Here is a 19,746-nt window from a genome sequence, read left to right as displayed (position 1 = left end):
AGAACTTCCTGGCAGGCAGATGTCTGCCTGCTCAAGGCATCTGCTGTGAAATACACTGTCCTGGCCACATGGGCTTCCTTCCGAGAGACACTGTTCTCCAGAGTCCCAGTCACATTGCTCCTCTACACAGAGGCAAGGACCCCAACTCCACTACGCTTGTTGAGGTAGTGCACGACCACTGTGCTGTCAGGATCAGCACAGTCTTGCACTTCACTGAGGGGAGGAAAGCGACCAGGGCCAGCCTGATAGCCTTCAGCTCCAGCAAGTTGATGTATTCCTGAGACCCCACAGAAGCCAACAATCCACTTGCGGTCAGATCTGACAGGTGAGCGCTAGAACGAGTCAGAGATGTGTCTGTGTCCACCGTCACCTGGGCCAAGGTTGGCAAAAAACAACAGGCCTCTCAGCAAGTTATAAAAAGAACAACCTAAGGTCCTTTACCACTTTAATTTAGTGGTATTCATTCATTAATTCAATCATTTTGTCATTTTTATAGTGCCTTTCACCATAATTATGGTCTTTACGTGCTCTTGGTTGAAAGCCCTCAGTGGGACCGAAGTCCAAGTTTGGGGAAACTGGGAAGTGCTATTATGCATGTGTGCATTTCAGCCATTAAAGTTGTGGCAACAATGCAATATAGCGCCAAGTGACAATCGATGTAAACATATGACTGTATGCATCCCAGTCTGGCCAACAACAGATTCGATTCTGCCAAAGATACCATATAATGAATTTGACCACAGCTGCGTAGCTTAAATCTGCGATTCTGGCATAGATTTGGGCACACTGCACTTATTGATGTTGTGTCAGGATTAGTCAGGCGAGTACAAAGGCAGCGAATATGGCAAGGGAAATGTGCACCCAGGAACTACGACTCAGATATGCTAGAACCCAGGAGTGCAAATAGAGTGTGACATCAAAACCAATATATGAAAAGGGATGTGGAGTAAGCACCTGACCGCGAGGAAAGTCGGCAAGCGCCTTACCCCCAATTGCTGTTACAGGTACTGACAGCGCTAAACCCACGTGGAAGGCAAGCAATGACAGGATCTGTGTACTAACACTCTTGATGGTATTACAGAAGGGAACTTAAGAACTGTACTCACGAGGACGAGATAAACCTCTTGAATGTCAGCTAGCCCACGAATCCTGTTGAAGAAACTGGGACCCCGAAAGGCTAGAACAGCAATGGAAGGAAAACTAAATACCTAAGTGGGAATAGTGTCTACAAAATAGTGAGGAAAACAATAGCATACACACAGGAGCTAGCTACTACCGCACACCACACCTAATAATCAAAGGGAAAATAAATGCAGAAGTGCAGTGGAAAACATGGAATGGATCCTCTAGAAAGTAAGGATCAGGAGCAGGGAAAAACGAAATAACCTATGCAAACTTCTCCCTACCCCTCCAAGGAAAAGACAGGAAACTAAACTAAGAGGAAGGCTAAGGCAAATGGGTAACAGCAGCAAAGGACAGAGTCAAAGAAATATAGAACACAGACAAACTGGGCTGCATCTAAAAGGGGAAAGCACTGAGAATTGCTGCCTGCAAACAGAGGAAGACAAAAAGGGAAATCAAGGGAGCAGAAATCAATTAGCTCATGAATCACAAATTCAGGGTGGAGGAAACAAGAAAACAGGAACAAGGAAGTAGGTACAAAGGCAAGGAACCAGGAACCAGGGACTAGTCAAAAACAGGAACACTGCAAACGATGACCAGCGCTGGACTGAAGTGAGACTGAGGCTTTTAAAGCTGTTTAACGAGCACACGCCTCAGGTGTGCTGACTGCTGCACCTGCAGCCACAGGTGTTGCCTATCCTCCACCCAACCTTGTCCTGCAAGGGTGGAGGTGGAGCAGTGGGCCAGGCATTCTGGGAAGCACAGTCATTTGGTTAAAGAAGCATGCTGGCTGCCAAAAACCTGGAATGGATCCGGAAGGGAAGTAGTTTGGAAAATAGGGATTTAGCGCTCCCAATTCATTACAGCACTGTGGCATTAGGTTCGGAGGAAATGTCCAGCAAGGAATAAGCCCCAAAACATGCCCCCAAGTGGCGGGAACGGGAGCGAAGGGAGCGAGTCGTGACATGTTGTCAGACTAGAGTGCATACAGTCATAGGTTTACATCGATTGTCACTTTGCACTATGGTGCGTCATTTGCACAAAAAATCCTTTTTGCATATTTTCTGTTGTGATTTTTTGTGTGTGTGGTGTATTGGTTAGGTTTTTATGCATCATTCAGAGTATGTTTGAAATGTTAGTGTTGCGAGTGAGATGTATGTATAATTTATTTCAAATTGGTGTATTGTATGCATTTTAGTATGTGAAATTGTTCTGGATGTCACATCCTACTTAACATTGCGAATAAAAATGAATAATTGATTCTAACAGTGATATGTAAATTATATATGAACTTGTAGTTACATATTAATGAGTTAAATGTAGTTTGGTATAGGAGGTTTGTTCTTGCTTCGTTCTCTCAGCAAGTTATCTCATACAGCCCAATCCGCAAGATCCTGAGCCTTCTGATCTGAGACCTGCAAAAGGTCTGACGTGTGGCCCTGAAACTGCGACCATTGGCAACGGAGAAGCCACTGAAGCAATCTCATGCACAGCCTTGCACCACTAGGAAGCAGGAGGTCATGAGGCCCAGAAGGCGCAAGAAGGCAGAGGCTGGGCTTTGTTCCTTGGACTGGAGGATATTGAACATCCGAAAGATATCCGCCACTCGGTTCTTGGGTAGGAATGCCATGGCCATGTGAGTGTCCAAGACTACTCCGGTGAATTTGAGAGGCTGAGACAGCGAAACCTGAGACTTTTTACAGCCCTGGCTTTGCAATAGAGTGCATGTGCAGGGCAGGTACTCCGACACTAGACTTCAACCGCACTGGCCACAGCAGACCAAAGGCCGAAGGAGAACTTTGCCAGGGCGCAAGAGGAATTCACAGCATGTAGGGCAAGAGCACCTGATGCAAACACCTTCTTCCCCCAGATGTCGAGTCTCTTACTCTCCCCGTCGGGTGAAAAGGAAGGTAGAGGTCTTCAGGTTAGTATTTGTGGCCTGAACCACCAAACTCTCTGGATAGGCATGAGAGGACAAACGCTGGATCCGATGGAGCAGGTTGGTGTTTCTTTGAGAGCTCTCTATTAACTGCCATAGCAGAAGCAGACCTTCTCCCACACTTCTAGCACGTGGGTCTCCACTGCCGCTTTGAAGAGCATGAGTGTCTTTTTGGGGGCATTGTTGAGAAAGTCACACAGTTCATACTAAATGTTTGTTCTGGATGGAGTAGAAAGACTCAGACTGCCAGCCCCCTTTACCATAATTCGCTGAAAAGCAGCTTGAGGCATACCAGGAGTGGGAGCTGTCAGAATGTCCATCTAAGGGAAAGTATTGAGGACAGTGGTAACCTAAAGGTCCTCGGCCAAACCAAGCACATCCTCACCTTTGTAGAATTCCTCTGGAAATCCCTCTCCTCCCTAGAAACCAGAGGTTCTAACCCAAATGGTACCTGGTCACCTTCTTGGCTACCTTCTTTGTCATAGCTGTCATACAACTTGGACATTGGGTAAGACAGATGAATTGTTGATGCTTTGCTATCGTATGTATTAGCTAGGCTGTTTCTTTTTTACTTGTTTTCATCTTTATATGTTGTGTTTTTCCTATTTTTGACAAATATTTTATATTACATGGATGATTTATTATAATGAATTGATTTATGATGAAATGTGTGTTTTATGACATTGTTGTCAAAATAAAGCATTATGAATTAAACATCTTGGACAGACAACGGAAACAGCGTGAGACAGCTACGCCCAAAGGCAGGGTCTGTCTGCGCCGGGGTACCATGGCTGTTCTTTTGTCCAGGCCCAAGACCCCAGGCATGCAGGAGTGGTCTCCAGTGGGAAGCCTGCTGATTGCAACAAATGCAATGGGACCCTTCAGTGCCAAAGCCACCGGCACCCTAGCAAAGATATCCTCATCTTAAAGTGAAAGCTTTTCCATTCTTCTGTGTGGAGAAGTGGGTAGGAAAAGGTACCTGAGCCAGTCTCTCCGGAGAATCCTTGGAGTGGTGGCTCTTTTTCTTAGAGGACAAGAAAGAATATCAGTGTGAGGAATCACTCGGGCAGTAAGACAGACGATTTGTATTCGGAGTGGCATTCCATGCTGTACAACCTCAAACGAGACTATAGAGCCTCACCCTTTGCCTTGTGGACGAATGTGAAGATCTTCTTTGCCCTTTCCCGAAAGGCCTTCGAGTGCATGGACTAGCATGATCCATAATCCTGGGTGCTGTGATCCTCGCCCAAGCAGTAGAGATAAATCTGGTGCACATCCGAGACAGACATCTGTCCATGCACGGTATGAAGTCAGAGGCCTTTGACAAAGTAGGCATGGCACAGAGAAACATTCTCAAAAGCTGAAAGAGGATGTTCCCGAATAGCAAACAGAGTGCATGGAAAAAAGGAACAGATGTCATGGGGTGCGGCACCTCAATATATACTGGTTTCGTCATGTCCAGCATGTACGAGCGTCCGATGGAGCCAACGCAGAGCCACGCTGTGCCCCCTGGTGGCAGGAACATTTAGAAGAACAGCTGCACTGTGGATAGGATAATCATAGATGAGGAATGTGTGAGAGGAAGGAATCCATTAGAAAGGTGCTTCTACAGGTCTGTTGATTTATTAGGGCATAACACGCTGCAAACTTCACTAAGATGTGAACTTGCTTCCCGTTGATCAGAATATTTGCAAATTCTCTTGCATCTGCTCTGGACTTCACTGATGGACATAACCTTTTCACTGTCATGGAGGGTTTGGCGATTTTCCACCGTGCGGCTCTGGCTGAGTGAGGAAGGTGTTTCTATTAGTGCTTGGAGTGAAGTGCAGTTTGTTTTTCTTTCCCTCCAGCTTCAAATGGAGCCTGTGGTTCAATTTAAAGCAAGTGTGGCTCCCATCTGTAAATTGATTATTTTCCTGAAGCCTGCTTGGGTGGTCTGGGACTTCGGCAGGGCCTCCCACAGGATTGATCATTTACCACATCTATGTAGCGGTTCACTAAGCTTGTGGGCACCCCAGCATCAACTTATGAGCCCCCTGTGCATACCATGCAAAGGATGCTTTGGACACAATCCAGTGTCAAATGCCCTTTCTGCAATGCATGCTTTGTTAAGGGGACCGGGTGAGGCCCCGGAGCAGTGAGGAGGTGGTGAAGTGAAATTGGTATGGGAAGGGGGCTGGGGAGAGGAAGGCATATGGAGAGGGAGAAAGTGGCTAGAGATTCCAGGGGTGTCCACCTGAATTGGGGGAAGTGTGGGCGCTTGGAGCGAAGAAAGAATGTGCAGGGAGAACAGGACTTTGTGGTGTGTCCCCAGAGAAGCAGCCAAACGATTGAGAGGTAGCGGGTAGAGGGTACGACAAGGGATCCATTTCATAACTTATGCTGTAGCACAACAGGAGTTAAACAACTAATTCCTTTCAGAAATATTGCATAGTCGCTTATAGGAGGCCGAGGTAATGTTACATTCTAACACTCTTACACACAATCTGATCCATACAGGAGATGGATGCAAGGTTTTACCATTTGTTTTTTTGACATTTTCCTTACTTTTAGGGCAATAAAAACCATCCCAGACACTTATGGTGCAGTATTGCGAGAAATGAGCTACAGTAAAATATTTTTAATCTGCCACTGTTGGAGAATCAAGGATCTCGATTAAAAAAATCTGGATAACAATGTTAATTTTTTGGAACAGAAGAGAGCCATGAAATAAAACAGAAATTCTGGATAGCAAAGCATATGGGATTGCTGCTCTATTTAGAGGCAAACTACCATCTGGAATGCTCAGTTATCAAGACTTACATTTTGTTAGCATTCCTGATGATAAAATGCTAGCTATTACTGATGAAATAATAGATATCTAGTCTATCCATCAAATGCCTTTCTATCGAATTATTTTGCATCGAGGGGTTGCAATGAAAAAATATGCATCAAATGCATGTTTTGGGAGGGTAAAGGGTTAATTTTCTTTGCGCTAGGTTTCAAAGGGTAAAAAACATGGGGTTGAAGGGGGAACACCCCCATAAAAAAAATGCATTAGGTGCAAATTTTACCGTAGCAAAAAATTTGATGGAAATGTCCCTCGATGCAAAAAATTTGATGGAAAGACCATAAACCAAAAGAATACTGGATAATAAAGCTTGGCCTGCAGAGATTCTGGAGCACTAGACTACCAGAGGGTAGGAAGTTGTGCGAGTAAACTCCGGGAACGAATGAAGACAATCAACAGTATACATTCACAATGTAACAGGCCAGGCTTTAAACTCATGATATTTTTGCACCTACCTGAATGAGGTTGGGGTAGAGACCAGCCAGCAAAATTCCCTTTACAAGCTCTTCCTCCTCACTATACTGGTTGCACTGGGCAAAGGGCTGGGTGCATTCTGAAGAGTTGGAAACCAGAAATGCTTCATATAGGTTTGATGAAAACTGTGTTACAAGGCCTGTAGAGGAGGGGTGGAGAGTGGAAAGGAGTTACCAGTGTGTCCTATGCAGCTGAAAAAAGGAAGAGGAGCATGCTTTTTCTCTAAACATTGTGAACAGCTTGCACAATCTTTTTAAGAAGCACATATCGGGTAGCAAAATATAACAGTACAAATGTAATGGACAAGGGACTCTTGTTTGATATACTTGTCAGCTAGCCCACCATTGGCTTACCTTATATTCAAACAAACAAACAAAAAGAACAAGTATGACATCAATGGGGAGCGGGGAGGTTTATAACAACTTAATTCCATTCGCACTGTTTTTTTTTGGGGGGGGTTGAAGAATATCAGCTTGTATTGCTCTGCCGCCCTCTTCTAATCATTCGGTTTTGCTGTGTCGCATGCGCGTGAAAGTTAACGGAGAATCAAGTCCCCAACTCCATGATAGTTCAGTCAAAACAAGGCATTCACACAAATACTGCACCACTGGTTATACAAAGAAAACTTTTCACAGGATTTATTTAGATTCTTTGTGGCCCTTTGTGAGACACGTGTTTCGGCACGCCATGTGCCTTTTTCAAATCAGGGCAATATATGTTGCATTTTCACATATTCCTTTTTTCCTCTTAAAGTATCACATACAGTCTTGAGTTTATGGTCGTCTGTCTGCCGTATATCCAGGGTTAAATCCCTCCTGAAAAGTGTCAGGTTCCTGGCCGGCCAGCCTTGACAGCCCCTTGAGGCGGACCTTAACCACCGGTTTGGCTGCCGAAAACACATGCTCAGGGGAATTTTTGTAAGGCCTGATGGATGCCAGATAAATTTGTCAAGTATCCACCTGAATTCCCAAACGAGCCAGGTGAGCTGATAAAAGCTAGTACGTCGTCCAGAGGATAGGCAACAGGATCCAGACCCTTGTCACAAGCCCAATGTCAGAATCTAGTCCATTTACTCTTACCGAGTAGAGGGCCTCATGGCCTGTTGACTGATGTTCCACTTGTAATCCGGAAATTGAGCATGCCAGTGCGGGGCAGTCAGGATAAGGCTGCAGCCCACCGAAGCCCAGAACTTGCAGAAGGTCCGCTGCAGCAGACAGGGGAGGAGGTTACGCATAACACCTGCGGCCGTGCCAACAGATCTGGAAGCCGTCTCCAAGAGATCCCCAACCAGTCCTGCCTATGAAGCAAGCTGGGGGCATTCGGAATTGTGAGGAGATGCAAACAAGACCAGGTACACAAACCCCCAATGCTGGAACGGATATGCTGGAGGGATTACGCCCTGGAACATGCATCGTGCAGCCCACCACTGTAGCCCCCAGCCCGAAATAGAGGAGTTCATCGTCACCACCAGGGTAGGCTCTGGTCGGGTGAAGGGGGCTCCCACTAAACCATTGCCATCCATCAACCACCACCAATGTTCAGGCAGAAGGAGCGGGCGTATTGGGCTCCAGTCCAACTGAGACCCTGTGTCCTGATCCCAATTAGCCACCAGGTGGTGCTGGGGACGCCTCATCTTGAGGAGAGTGTGCTGTACAGTGAGCATGCTGGAGGCCATCAGCCCCAGAAGGTGCTGGAAAGTGCCCAATCGATTTGCGAAGGGAGAGGAGCCACTCGGGCATGGGGAACACACGCTGAACAGCCATGTTCCAACACACCCCTACGAAGACCAGATCCTGGGAGGGGCACAACTGTGACTTCCTCTGGTTGAGGGAGATGCCCAACTGATGAAGTACATCTGCCAATTTCTGGCAGGAGTATCAACCGGTTGTCCAAATAAGGGTACAGATGACGGCCCTCCAAGCGGAGGAGACTCGCCACTGTGTTCATCAACTTCGTGAAGACACTAGGGGCCGAGTTCAAGCTGAAAGGCAGCACCTTGTACTGGAAGTGGTGTGACAATTGTTAACTGCAGAAACCTCTGATGCGGCTAGTAGCTGGGCACATGCAGGTACGCATCCTTGAGGTCTAGGGAACACATCCAGGCCCCTGCACACAAGAGGCTCTGCTACGTGCGCGGGGGTAATCATCTTGAAGCGTTCTAGTAGTAAAGACAGATTGAGAAATGACAGGTCCAGGACAACCCTCAGGCCAGCCTGGTTTTTCTTGGGTACCTCAAAAATCCTGGAGCAGAAGCCGGAGCCCCTGTCTGATTGAGGAACCGGTTCTACAGCCTGGATCTCCAAAAGCGAAAGGACCTCCTGCAAAAGAGTCAGGGACCTGATCTATCATAAAGGTGGAGAGAATGGTAGAGGAAAAGGAAGAGGAAGACTGAAGCCCATGGATACTATGGATAGGATCAAAGGGTTCTTGAAAAGATGCTTCCAGCTGTCCTGCAAAAGAGCCAGTCGGCTCCCCACTGGAGAACTGTGTTCCCCGACCTTAATGTCACTGTTTCTTGGCGGCAGGGGCAGAGGAGGGGAAATGTAAAAATCTGTGCAAAGTCCTCTGCTGCTTCCTCCTGTTATCACTGGGTGACCTGTCAGGCTTCTGTGTACCATGGTCCCAGAAACCCTTGAAGCTGGTGTAAGCACAGGGGTTTGAATTCATTTCTGGCCTTGCTTTGTCAGGATGGCTAAGGACTTGGCGGTTTGAGTGGAGGTTTTCTTCTTTGTCAACTCGTCATCGAAACATGAAAACATAGTGACATGCATCCACTTCTCATCTCAAAACCCTGACACAGCCATCTGCTGGCTGTGTCTATGTGGGAGATCAAAGATTCTGCGAGTTCCTGCGCAATGGCACAAGCATCCGCCAGACCAGCCTTGAAGCAGGCTTGCCTCTCCAAAGGGAGGTCAGGCAGTACCTAACCCAGCTCCCGCCAGACCTTCTGGTTAGCCGCGGTTAAAAGGGTGTCACCGTTGGCTTGCCGAAGATGCAGTTGTGAAATGACCTAACAGCTTTTGCTTAAAGACTTGAGGGCCTTGTACTCCTTGGAAAGGCAACTGGAGGTGGCTCCTGTGGAGAAAGACCACCAAGACTATGGTTTAGAATTATAGTGAGGCCATAGCCACCACTGAAGAATGTGGCTGCAGGTGGGAGGGCAGAAGTATTATCTCCCTGTCCGTCAGTCTGAACCTTCTGTCCAACTTCTTGTTCATCTGGGTGTTGGCCCTGAGCTACTCCCAGACCTTTCTCGCCACCTGCAGGTCATCCTTCTGAAGAGAAATGCCAGACCGGAACCAGGTGTGCTTGCCCAAAACCTCTGCTAGCACTCCCGACTCCTTGGGGGCATCCTCGGGCAGAGGGACACCCAAGAACTCTGTCACACTCTTGAGGCGGTCATGAAAGGCCTTAACAGATGCCGAGGGTTCGTCATCGCCATTGTCACCCCCCTCCCCTCTCTTTTTACAAACCAAGGGGAGTCCAGGCCCTGGGACACAGGTGCCAGCGGCATGCCCCCCCCTAGGTCCGGAGTCGAAGACAGGTCCAATGGCTGTTGAGTGGGAGGCATTGGCGGTACAGGAAGCGGCGGAGGGGTCTGAACAACTAGTAAGGCCTGGCCCAGGGGAGGGACCGGCACTGGAAGCGCTGGAGGAACAGGCAGAGGGCCCAGTGGAGGAAGCCGGGGATGCGCCACCTGCAGGATCACCGCCTTCACTATATCCTTCAGGAGCCCATTCATTTGAGGGGAACGCATGAGGAGGAAGCACTTGAAGAACCGGTCCTCACTAGACTGTGGATCACTAGGGTCCCTGCCCTCCGAGGTGCTGGGTCTGGGCTCCAAGTCAAAGTGATGAGGTGCCTGAGGTGTGTAGCCACAAGGCTACGATGGGTATATGTACCCCTGAGGAGACCAGATGCCTGTGCCATACAGTCAGCTGTTGCTTCCAGAGGGAAGGGGACTGGAACCTTCTTGCAAGGCCCATCCAAAGGGCGAGAGCATGGGCGGGCCCTGCGTCAAATCCAAAATGGCTGCCAGCCTAGCAGGCTCTGCCACGTGCTTATCCGACATTTTTGGAACCTTGCGCCACACCTTGGGTGTTAGGGCATGAAGGCCCCAAGACCGGAGAGGTCTCAGACATGTACCTCGTTCTCAGCGGTGGTTCTCCTCATGGGAGGCAGCATCTCTTTTTGCTTCAGAACGGGTGGTGACATCTTAACACTCTGGTCTTCTGCTTCAGTTTCTCCAGTAAGCGACCGACAGGACTTCGGTGTTGGATCTGCTGAAGGCTGGTATGCTATGTCTGCGGCAGTTCGGTCTCTCGCTTGCTCAGCGATCCCGAGTTTCTTGGACTCAATGCCTTTTTGGACTCGCCAGCATTTTGCTGACTCTGGATTACAGCCAACAGGACACCTGAGTGGCCCTCCCTTCAGAATCAGACCTCTGCTTGGCGTTCCAGGGCAGGCTTCCACTTTATGACCAATGTCGGTCTGTCCCTCATTCAGCATGGATGGACCTTATGTCTCTTATGCTCCTCCCTTGAAATGTAGAGGAGACACCATTGGTTCTGCATGGAGTTTAACAGAGTGGGATAAAAAAAAGTGCTTTAAAGGGTCTGCACGTTATTATACTGTTTAATGCCCATTTAACCAACGTACATTTGGGATTCTGCTTTCAAGGGCGGTGTAGTAAAATCTCTACCTGGAAATTCCTTGTTCCCTAAAGGGGGCGTCAAAGCCTGTGAGATCCTGCTTGCCCTGTCCCCTAGGGGGTGTTGGGCTCACCCCTCTAGTTCCAAAGGGGGTGGATTCCCCTTGGGGAGAAGCGAAAAATTTCCTGGATTCGCCAGGCTGAAGATTGCTGCAAGGAAGGCCCAGGGAGCGCAGGACAGAGGTGAATTAGGATGTCAGTATTGGGTCTGGCTAGATCTTGGTTCTGAACTCTAGCTCTGATCGCAGGAGGGCTTCCTTCAGGTGACCCATTATGAGGTTACAGCAGCTGTAACAGGAAGCACAAAGGTGACCCTAAAAAGAAGGTCACAGGTGGTTCAGGTGATGAACAGGGCTCCGCAGACAGCAGCAAGAACAGCCCCTCTATGGAGAACAGCGGCAGGAGTGCAAGGCACACCGTTTCCTTTTCCACGGTGGAGCAGAAAATTAGGCAAAACAGCAGTAGACAACTCCAAGTCGAGCCACGCCGGAGAAACTCCTTATTTAAGTTTAGTGGATTCCACAGGGATCAACAGAGTTCAGGGAAGCAACAGGAGCTGCCAGCATGGGAGGGCTAGCACAAAAAGCTGGAGGAAGCAGAAAAAAAGCTAGAGCCAAATTTCTTTGGGCGAAGAGACATACAGTATTGCAACACAGCAGCTTCAGGGGCAGCCAATCTCTTAACAGTCTTCCAGGTAACTTTAGCAAGGCAATCTAATCTTTAGAATGGCCTCTCTACCTAGTTATGCACAGACAGACACAGGGTTAGTCTTTCCCACCAATATATAGCAGTGCACTTTGCTACATTTTGGAAGACATCCTATAAGTATTGGCCAGCCAAACTCCATTCATTCGGGGACATGGTGTTTGTTTGGGAGACCCTTATCCATCATAAACTGGATCCACATCACACATATCTATGAAGAACCTACACAGACATATCAGATATGTTGGGAATTTATTGTGGTCCAAACACACAAAGACCACAAAACAAAATAGACAGGGTGGAGAACTTGCCCAATGGCCACCTCATATGGGTATTTGGCAACCAACACAGCAAAAAGGCTACAATGAGGTGTAATCAAAAATAAAACCTGTAAATGCCACCCCATACTCATCAACATTTTCTGAGTGAGAAAACTCACCCAGAGGAAAAATTGAGCTTTCGAGAAGTAGCCCCCTACCCTGTTAGTCGCACTGGCTACTAAACGCAGCATTCTTAAAATGTGTTTCAACTGGAGAAGATTCCATTTATTCTATGATAGCGTGCAAACTTATCAGGGTCTGCTCTTGATACTACCCAGATTTATTCAGAGCTCCCTCGGAGAGAAAACCTAAAATCATGTAGACCTCTGCTCTGGAAAATTAAGGAAGTAGCCAATTAATTTACCATTTGACTGAAGTGTGTCAAACACTAGTACTGGCTTGCGCTGGGTAACTGAAGCCCTCTTGCTTTCTAGCGGAACTGGTGGTGTTGACAAAAGTGTTGGCGGCAAAGGAAGCACCTCCTAAGGACACAGCAGAGGAATGGATACTCTAAAAGATCCCTGGAGGATTTCCTATGCCACGTGGTGGCGTTCCCTGTATTATAGTGGCACTGGGACAATGCAGAGCGCTGGCAGGGGAGCCAACAAGACAGTAAAAACTTTGTTATGGCAGTCTTGAAGGTCCCAGGTGGTGATACACCAAAGCAAGAGGGGTGACAGGAGCCAAACAGGAATGGTAGGACTCAGCAGCAGGCACCACAGGAGCAGAGGGCTGGCAAGGAAGACAGAGGCAAGGGCGAAGAAACTGGAGAGTTGGTGATAGCAGGGCTAGGACCAGCCAGGAGAGGGAGAAAAGAGCCCACAGGGGGACAGGCAGAGGGAACCCAGGACGTGACCGTACAGAGGTAAGGATGAGGGAAAAGCTAAGGCAGCAAGGAACCGCAATCAGGCACAAGGAGAACACATGGACGCCAGGGAGCGCTATGACGCACCAGCCTCTGGTCCCGAACAGCTTTTATAAGCCATAAGCGATCCTCGTAAATGAGGGTCAGGGCACAGCAATGAGTCATGCCCGTACTATCATGGCGGCACCCAAACCGGCTGCTGAGCCAGCCCTCGATGGTTCGCGGGCTTGCTGCGTTTCCCCGGTGTCTCCCTGCGGCAGACACAACCCACCAGGTAAGTGAGGCAGCAACACACGATGGTGCAAGCTGCACCTAACAAACAGGGCTTTAATTCTCCAGGGAAAAGTTAATGCGATACAGCACATAGGAAAGAACTCACGTTTCTGTAGTCCAAAAAGGGGGAATCATTATTTTTTTTTATTTAAATGTTTTAGTTTGCGAATACATTTTCATTTTTTATCATATAACAAACTATACACATATACATTTAGAACAAACAAACATTCCATTGTCTTTCTTTTTCCTTTAGTACTATTTCTCTTCAATTATTCTATTGTGAAAGTTCATTTATTATCCCTTTTTACTGTTCAAGAAAGGTGTCCTTGATGATGATTGCTTCCCAAAATTTGATCATCATAATAATTAGTTTTCTTTTAATCATTTCCTGCTAATATTCTTGTCCATCTTTGTTCTGGGTCTAAGGGGACACCTGGGTATAACCATCTGTCTCTGAATAGGCTCCTTTGATCGCTTAGCGCTGTGCAATTCATGATTATGTGATATAAAGTTTCTACTTCGGATTTGTCTTGGCAAAAACGACAATATGCACAGTCTTCAGGTATTTGTTTTATCATTGCTAGTCTTTGTCTCGTAGGTAAAATATTCAGACGTAGGGGAATAAACATCAATTATGTTGGTGCCATATTACCATTGACTAGTGCATGAAATGTTATTACAGTGCCCCCTTGCCCTTACCTGAAGTTACATTAGTAAGCGATAAGGAATATGTTTTAGTGGGAGTGAAATGTACACAAAAAGGTAACAACTTGGAACGGAGTCATGTATCATTACTCTTTCCATGTGTACAAAGTAAAAACAAGCAATACCAGAAAAAGCAGCCTTGAATGTTTATCGAGCACAGTGGGAGAAACATACATCTCCTCTATAGTACAGTCAAACAATAAGTATGGAAAATATGGCAATATACTATAATATTTCTGGAAGATCTAATCATAATCAAATGTTAGGTGTGGGAGAGGGAGAGAGGTTGTGAAATGGCTGGCTTGCGCACAGTGTGCCAGCATACATCATACATGTTTGGGTGATAGATGGGGGTCTTACATTCCGAAGCCATTCAATCTTGGGCTTTAAACAGAAGCGAAAACAAGTGTAGTGCCATTGCTGCATTATTTAATGAAAAGAGCTTGGCTACAAAGGCCTCTTAATATCCCACTAAAAGTAAAACATCCTTACTAAGTAGTACAGGTGCTTTTCCTGAAAAATGTAGCAGCCCTGCAAAGAAGTGTGGATATGATTAAAGTTTTAGTGAATGAAGTCCTGCTGATAAAATCCATTACTGTTCAATTAAAAGCATACTCTGTTTGGTAAGTGTTAATGAGTTGTTGACCGTGCCTGTGCTGCCCCACTATAGCAGCACTGCCCAGAATGGGCATTATGTCCTAACCATGTCAGAATGCCTCTTTTTATAGTCCTGTGACATGGAACAGAACAACGCAAAAGTCACTCACTGTAGTGACTACTGTACTCCTAGTCCAGAGACCCTTGTTATCCCTCCTGGTGGGAGAGCACTTGAGACACTTTGCCCAGCCAAAAATCCTCAGTTAGGACATAGGACCACTATCACCTACTTCCCCTACCTATCATTACCATCCATCTATGAAAAGCTTGAGACATTTTACAATGGATGGGGCTAGAGGGTATGGAGGAAAGGGGTCTAATGCACTAGAAGTACAGTAGTCATTCTAGTGATGAGCTTTTACATACTCTTGCATCCCTTTCCCTTTCCTCCAGACTTATGGGATTCTCGCGAAAGTCCAAGGAAGATTCTAGCCGTTTCATGCCTTTTTGCAGAGATCAATAACAGAAATTCAACCGAGTGGAAAGCTTATGAGGCTTGAATTACGGAAAGCGTATCCTCCAAAATGCCCATGGCTTCCAAGCTCAAGTGCTGAGAAACCAGACTGCCAAGTTGAGCAATTGAGTGAAAGAATGGCATTGTTGTTACACCTGTTGATTGAGAAGATCCTGACATATCAGGAGAAGCAAGTGGGGCTGCATCAATAGATTCACAAGGAATTAAATCAGAACCATACTGGCACCTGTGAGCAATCAATACCAAAGAACAGTTCCTGCTCCACCTGATCTTGTGAATGAGGAGCCGGGTCAGGGAATTAGGAAACACTGGCAATAGCAAATCAGAGAAAAAAAAAGTATATTTGCACATTGTCTAGAGCATTTCCCCTCGAGATTAGCCCCATGCTCATCCAAGATGCACACAGCTTGGGTTTGGCATTAATGCTTGTGGCAAAGATCACTGTGTGGAGTATGCCATATCGGAGTACGCCATATCTGGAAGAGGACCTCCAATACAAAACAGTGGAGTTTGCACTCATGGTTCCAGTAATAAAGGTAAACCAGAGTTTGTTAGGTTATCTGATTATTAGGGTATTTGTTGAGCACAGACCTAGCTTTCGAGAAGAAACTGAGAGCTTTATAATCATAGGGGGGGGGGAACATGGTGAGGGAAGCAGAGAAACAAGGGAGCATGGAGTTAATGGGGGAGGGTGGGCAGTTTAGTAGCAAGGGATCTACAAGCAATTAGGGGAGGAAACAGATAACCGAGTCATAGGTAGGGTGGGGAGTGCAAGGTGTTTGGACCTATGTGTTAGGGAGGAGCCATTCAGTGAAGAGGAGGGTCTTCAGCTACTTCTGGAACTGTAGAAGTAGGGAGGGTGGGGGCAGTATGATTGTGACAGGAATGTGGTTCCAGGGTCTTGGGGGTAGGAGGGCTAGACAGAGAAGGCCTGTCATCTGGTTCTTTCTTTCCTGCACCAGCAGAATTCAATTCTGCACATGTCCTTACTTCAGGTAGATCGTAGGCCTCTGGAGATGCCTAGTTTGTCAGTGAGGTTTTGTGAGGACTTCAGAATGACAGCCTTGCAGATGATGCAGCAGGATTTGAAGAGGATATAGGTTTTTATCCAGAGAGAGTGCAGTTCTATGAGGGTCAGGGTGATGTGGCCGAATCTGCGATGTCTTTTGGTGAGACGTGATGCAGCATGCAGAACACATCTCAGGAGTGGCAGGGTAGTCATCGGAAGACCTTCCAAAAGGGCACTGCCACCATCGAGGTGGGAGAGGACCAAGGCTTGGACAGAAGATCTGAAGTTGCTTTCTGGGATGAAGGGCTTGATTTTTCACAGAATAGAGAGTTGATACCAAGCCATGTGTGTCTTTCTAGCTATGTGCATTTGAAGGAGAGGTGTTTGTCGATGTTGAAACAAAAGACATGGTACAGGTGGCCCGCTGGGTTGAGAAGCCCTTGAGGTTCATAGCAGAGAGCCATGTCTGGATATCGGGGTGTTGTTGGTCAGTAGTAGAAATTCAGACTTGGAGGATTTGAGCTACTGGTAGGTACTGGACATCCACGATTGGATAAAGCACGGGTGCGACAAGGGCGAGTGACTTCTGCACCCACTGTTTGGCGTTTGCGCCCGTTGGCGCTTTCTTGTTTCCTGCTGCTACGAAGGTTGGCGAGAGGCGTGGAGCGAAGCCCTGCCCCTTCAGGAAGTGAATGAACAAAAAGTGCACCCAGCCGCCCTCGCGGCGTAAAGCCCGGGTGCGACAAGGGCGAGTGACTTCTACACCCACTGTTTGGCGTTTGCGCTTTCTTGTTTCCTGCTGCTGCAAAGGTTGGCGAGAGGCGTGGAGTGAAGCCCCGCCCCTTCAGGAAGTTAACGAACAAAAAGTGCACCCAGCCGCCCTTGCGGCGTAAAGCCCGAGTGCGACAAGGGCAAGTGACTTCTGCACCCACTGTTTGGCTGTTTGCTGCCTTGCTGCTGACCGCTGACTGGAGGGCCCCTCATTGCCTAAAACTGCCAGTGAGTCCCATGACTCGATCTGCCGAAGGTCCTCTGACACGGAGGAATATGTTGCACAATCGGAGAATGGCCAACCCATGGACAGCATTGAAAGCCGCTTCGGACGGGGGTGGCAAGGTAAGCAAAAATGCTCCCTGGCCCGCATCCTTACCCTCTGCCACACCCCCTCCCAAATTATCTACCACCGCATTGACATCTATTAACTTGTCAAAGGATTTGTCTATTTCTAATGAAGATTGTGATTGCTTAAGCACTACCAACTTGCGAAACCCGCTGTCTCACTTTGCGAATGCAGATACAAACAAATGCATCGACATTCACACCCATGACTTTTCTACTCATATCAATGAACAATTGCAAAATAACAGTTCCCATGCCGTTCATACTAGACAACATTTGGTTGCTGAAGCAAGCGCAATACAGAAGGAAGTAATAATAAATATACCTGGATCTGCGAATATGCAGGCACCGATGCGGCCTTCGACACTGCCTCCGTCTTTGACACCCAATATACAGACTGCAGTGTCTGATGGGCCTCACTCACAGATAAAGATGACCATGATAACGAACAGTGACCTAGGGAACTCGTCTGACAACTTTACCCTCCCTCTGTCTGCCATTGAGGTGACGGACGCTGAACTAATCAGTGCTGCCAATGGTCCGAATGTTGATCAACAACTAGCCACTAATGACATTCAAAAACAGGCGGAAAGAGCTTTTCTTAAAAACACCTTCAATAAAAACGAAAAACAGACAGCTCGAACATTAACCAAAGACGCTTCTGTTTTAACAACACATCTGCGCCTGAATGCTTGTCAAGGAGCCACTACATAGATAATAAAGACTCCATTACCAAACTCAAAGCAACAAGTGATGACAGGAAAAAAACTGTACCATTGATAATAATACGAAGATAGTGTTGGCAGCCAACGATGAACGAGCTGACAAAACTCTCAATGATGCTGCATTACCAAGCAATAGGAATAATTTACCCGTACCTAAAAGCAACTTCATTGGAAGTTCAACTCACGACAACATGGAGAAACGAAAAAATGAATCAGGAAAAGGAAAGCGCAAATCAAAGCGCTTATGCATGCCAAGCTCCAGACAACTCAGGGAAAATCAAATTGCCATTATCAGGCATTGATGCTGTGGAAACAGACCAAGGACCACCTTGCCTATCCCCCAGGATGGCAACTATGGACTCAAGCTCAATGGCAAGAGCTTGCCGCCTTCAGTGAACTATCGAATTGAAACTAAAACTAAATCAGTCGGCGTTTGACGAGTCCACACCATTACCAACAAACGTGACTACTCCATGTACTAAAAACCCCAACAACTCCAACAAGGAAAATGCTTAATAAAGCACAAACCTCCTCACTGCAGGATGAACAGTTTGACTTGGATCACTCTCAACAATCATCAAATGGAAACAACTCATTTGTGCAAGTAGCACAACAAGTGACCTTATCTGTCGACACCTTAACTCAACTACACAATATTGTAGCTGCCTCTTCAATAGTCCTATTACCCTTTACCAAACTATATGAATCCTTGAATTAGTGATCAAAGGGCAATGCTCATAAATCTAACAAACAAAATGGAAAAACTCAAACTTTTTACAGGTTTTTTACAGAAACAAATAGAACTACAGGCAGATTTGTCTGTCTGCTGGCAGGAGCGCTTAGGTGATTTAGCTGCACAACATCATTGCCAAAACGATAATTTAATAGAAAGACTGCTGGAAGCAGTGAAATGGATGCGCCATCAGTCCGGAGAGGCAGTAAATAAAACTCAGACGTGTGACGCCTTTTTGATGTGAAACAATTTGCCAAAACCGACACCTCCACAAAGTGGAAACAACACTTCAAAGGATCAGGGACAAAGTTTGGCAACCACGTCATCAACAGTAGAAAGCATACGGCCATCAATGCTGCCACCTCATGACATCCATCCCCTGCCAACGACTATGGACAACCCTGAGTATCAGGCAAGATTTCAGCCTCTCGACTCAGACAAAATTGAAGTCAGGAGTCTGGAAACAACCAACCAACAATCCATCGAAGCCACCACAAATGCAAATAACATCTTGCAAAGTGATGCTGGAAAGTCACTGCCCGACTCGTTGGCACATATGCTCCTCGCCTCAACGAGCAACTCGGAGAACTCAACAACAACAGTGCCCTTCAATATCACAAAGAGTTCATTTGACATATTCAATGGGTCATCAAAAACCATTTCTATGACCGAAAAGGCATTTAGAACGGCAAGGAAAAAAAATAATGCACCACTTAAAGAAATAAAAAAAAAAGGCTAACAAAGTTTAAACTTCCAAACGTGAAAAAATTCATAAGGAATCTTACAACGCCATCAAAACCACGCTTGTTTGACCGCACAACGGGAACAAGCAAGCAAATGACGTGCTCGTCCAAGATCCAGACAAAGGAAATGATCACAAGCCCAACAAACAGTCAACAAAACATCGGCGTCTTGAGTCAGACGAATCGAGTAATGGCAGTCCTGACGATGCCTCGGAAATAGATTTATGCGATCTATCAACATACTCGGCAGAAGTCGACGACCAAGTTGAACCAACAAATAAAGGCTATCCGAAAGAAAGTGCGAGCATCCAAACGAAATTGTCCACCGACAATCGGAA

General features: G+C 46.7%; 1 protein-coding gene across 3 annotated transcripts in view; it reads right to left on the bottom strand.

Moving 5' to 3' along the window:
• DHX30 (DExH-box helicase 30) overlaps positions 1-19,746 on the bottom strand; it is a 1,582,523-nt gene that overhangs the window by 228,970 nt on the left and 1,333,807 nt on the right. For all 3 annotated transcript variants that reach the window (XM_069645844.1, XM_069645845.1, XM_069645846.1), the window contains one exon: positions 6,347-6,504. In XM_069645844.1, the coding sequence (XP_069501945.1) occupies positions 6,347-6,504 (158 nt within the window). The remainder of the gene's footprint in view (positions 1-6,346; positions 6,505-19,746) is intronic.

The sequence above is a fragment of the Ambystoma mexicanum genome, chromosome 2p, assembly GCF_040938575.1.
Source record: "Ambystoma mexicanum isolate Mex_15411 chromosome 2p, UKY_AmexF1_1, whole genome shotgun sequence".
NCBI lineage: Eukaryota > Metazoa > Chordata > Amphibia > Caudata > Ambystomatidae > Ambystoma > Ambystoma mexicanum.
The sequence above is the reverse complement of the archived record's forward strand: the minus strand, read 5'-3'. Positions and strand labels throughout refer to the sequence as shown.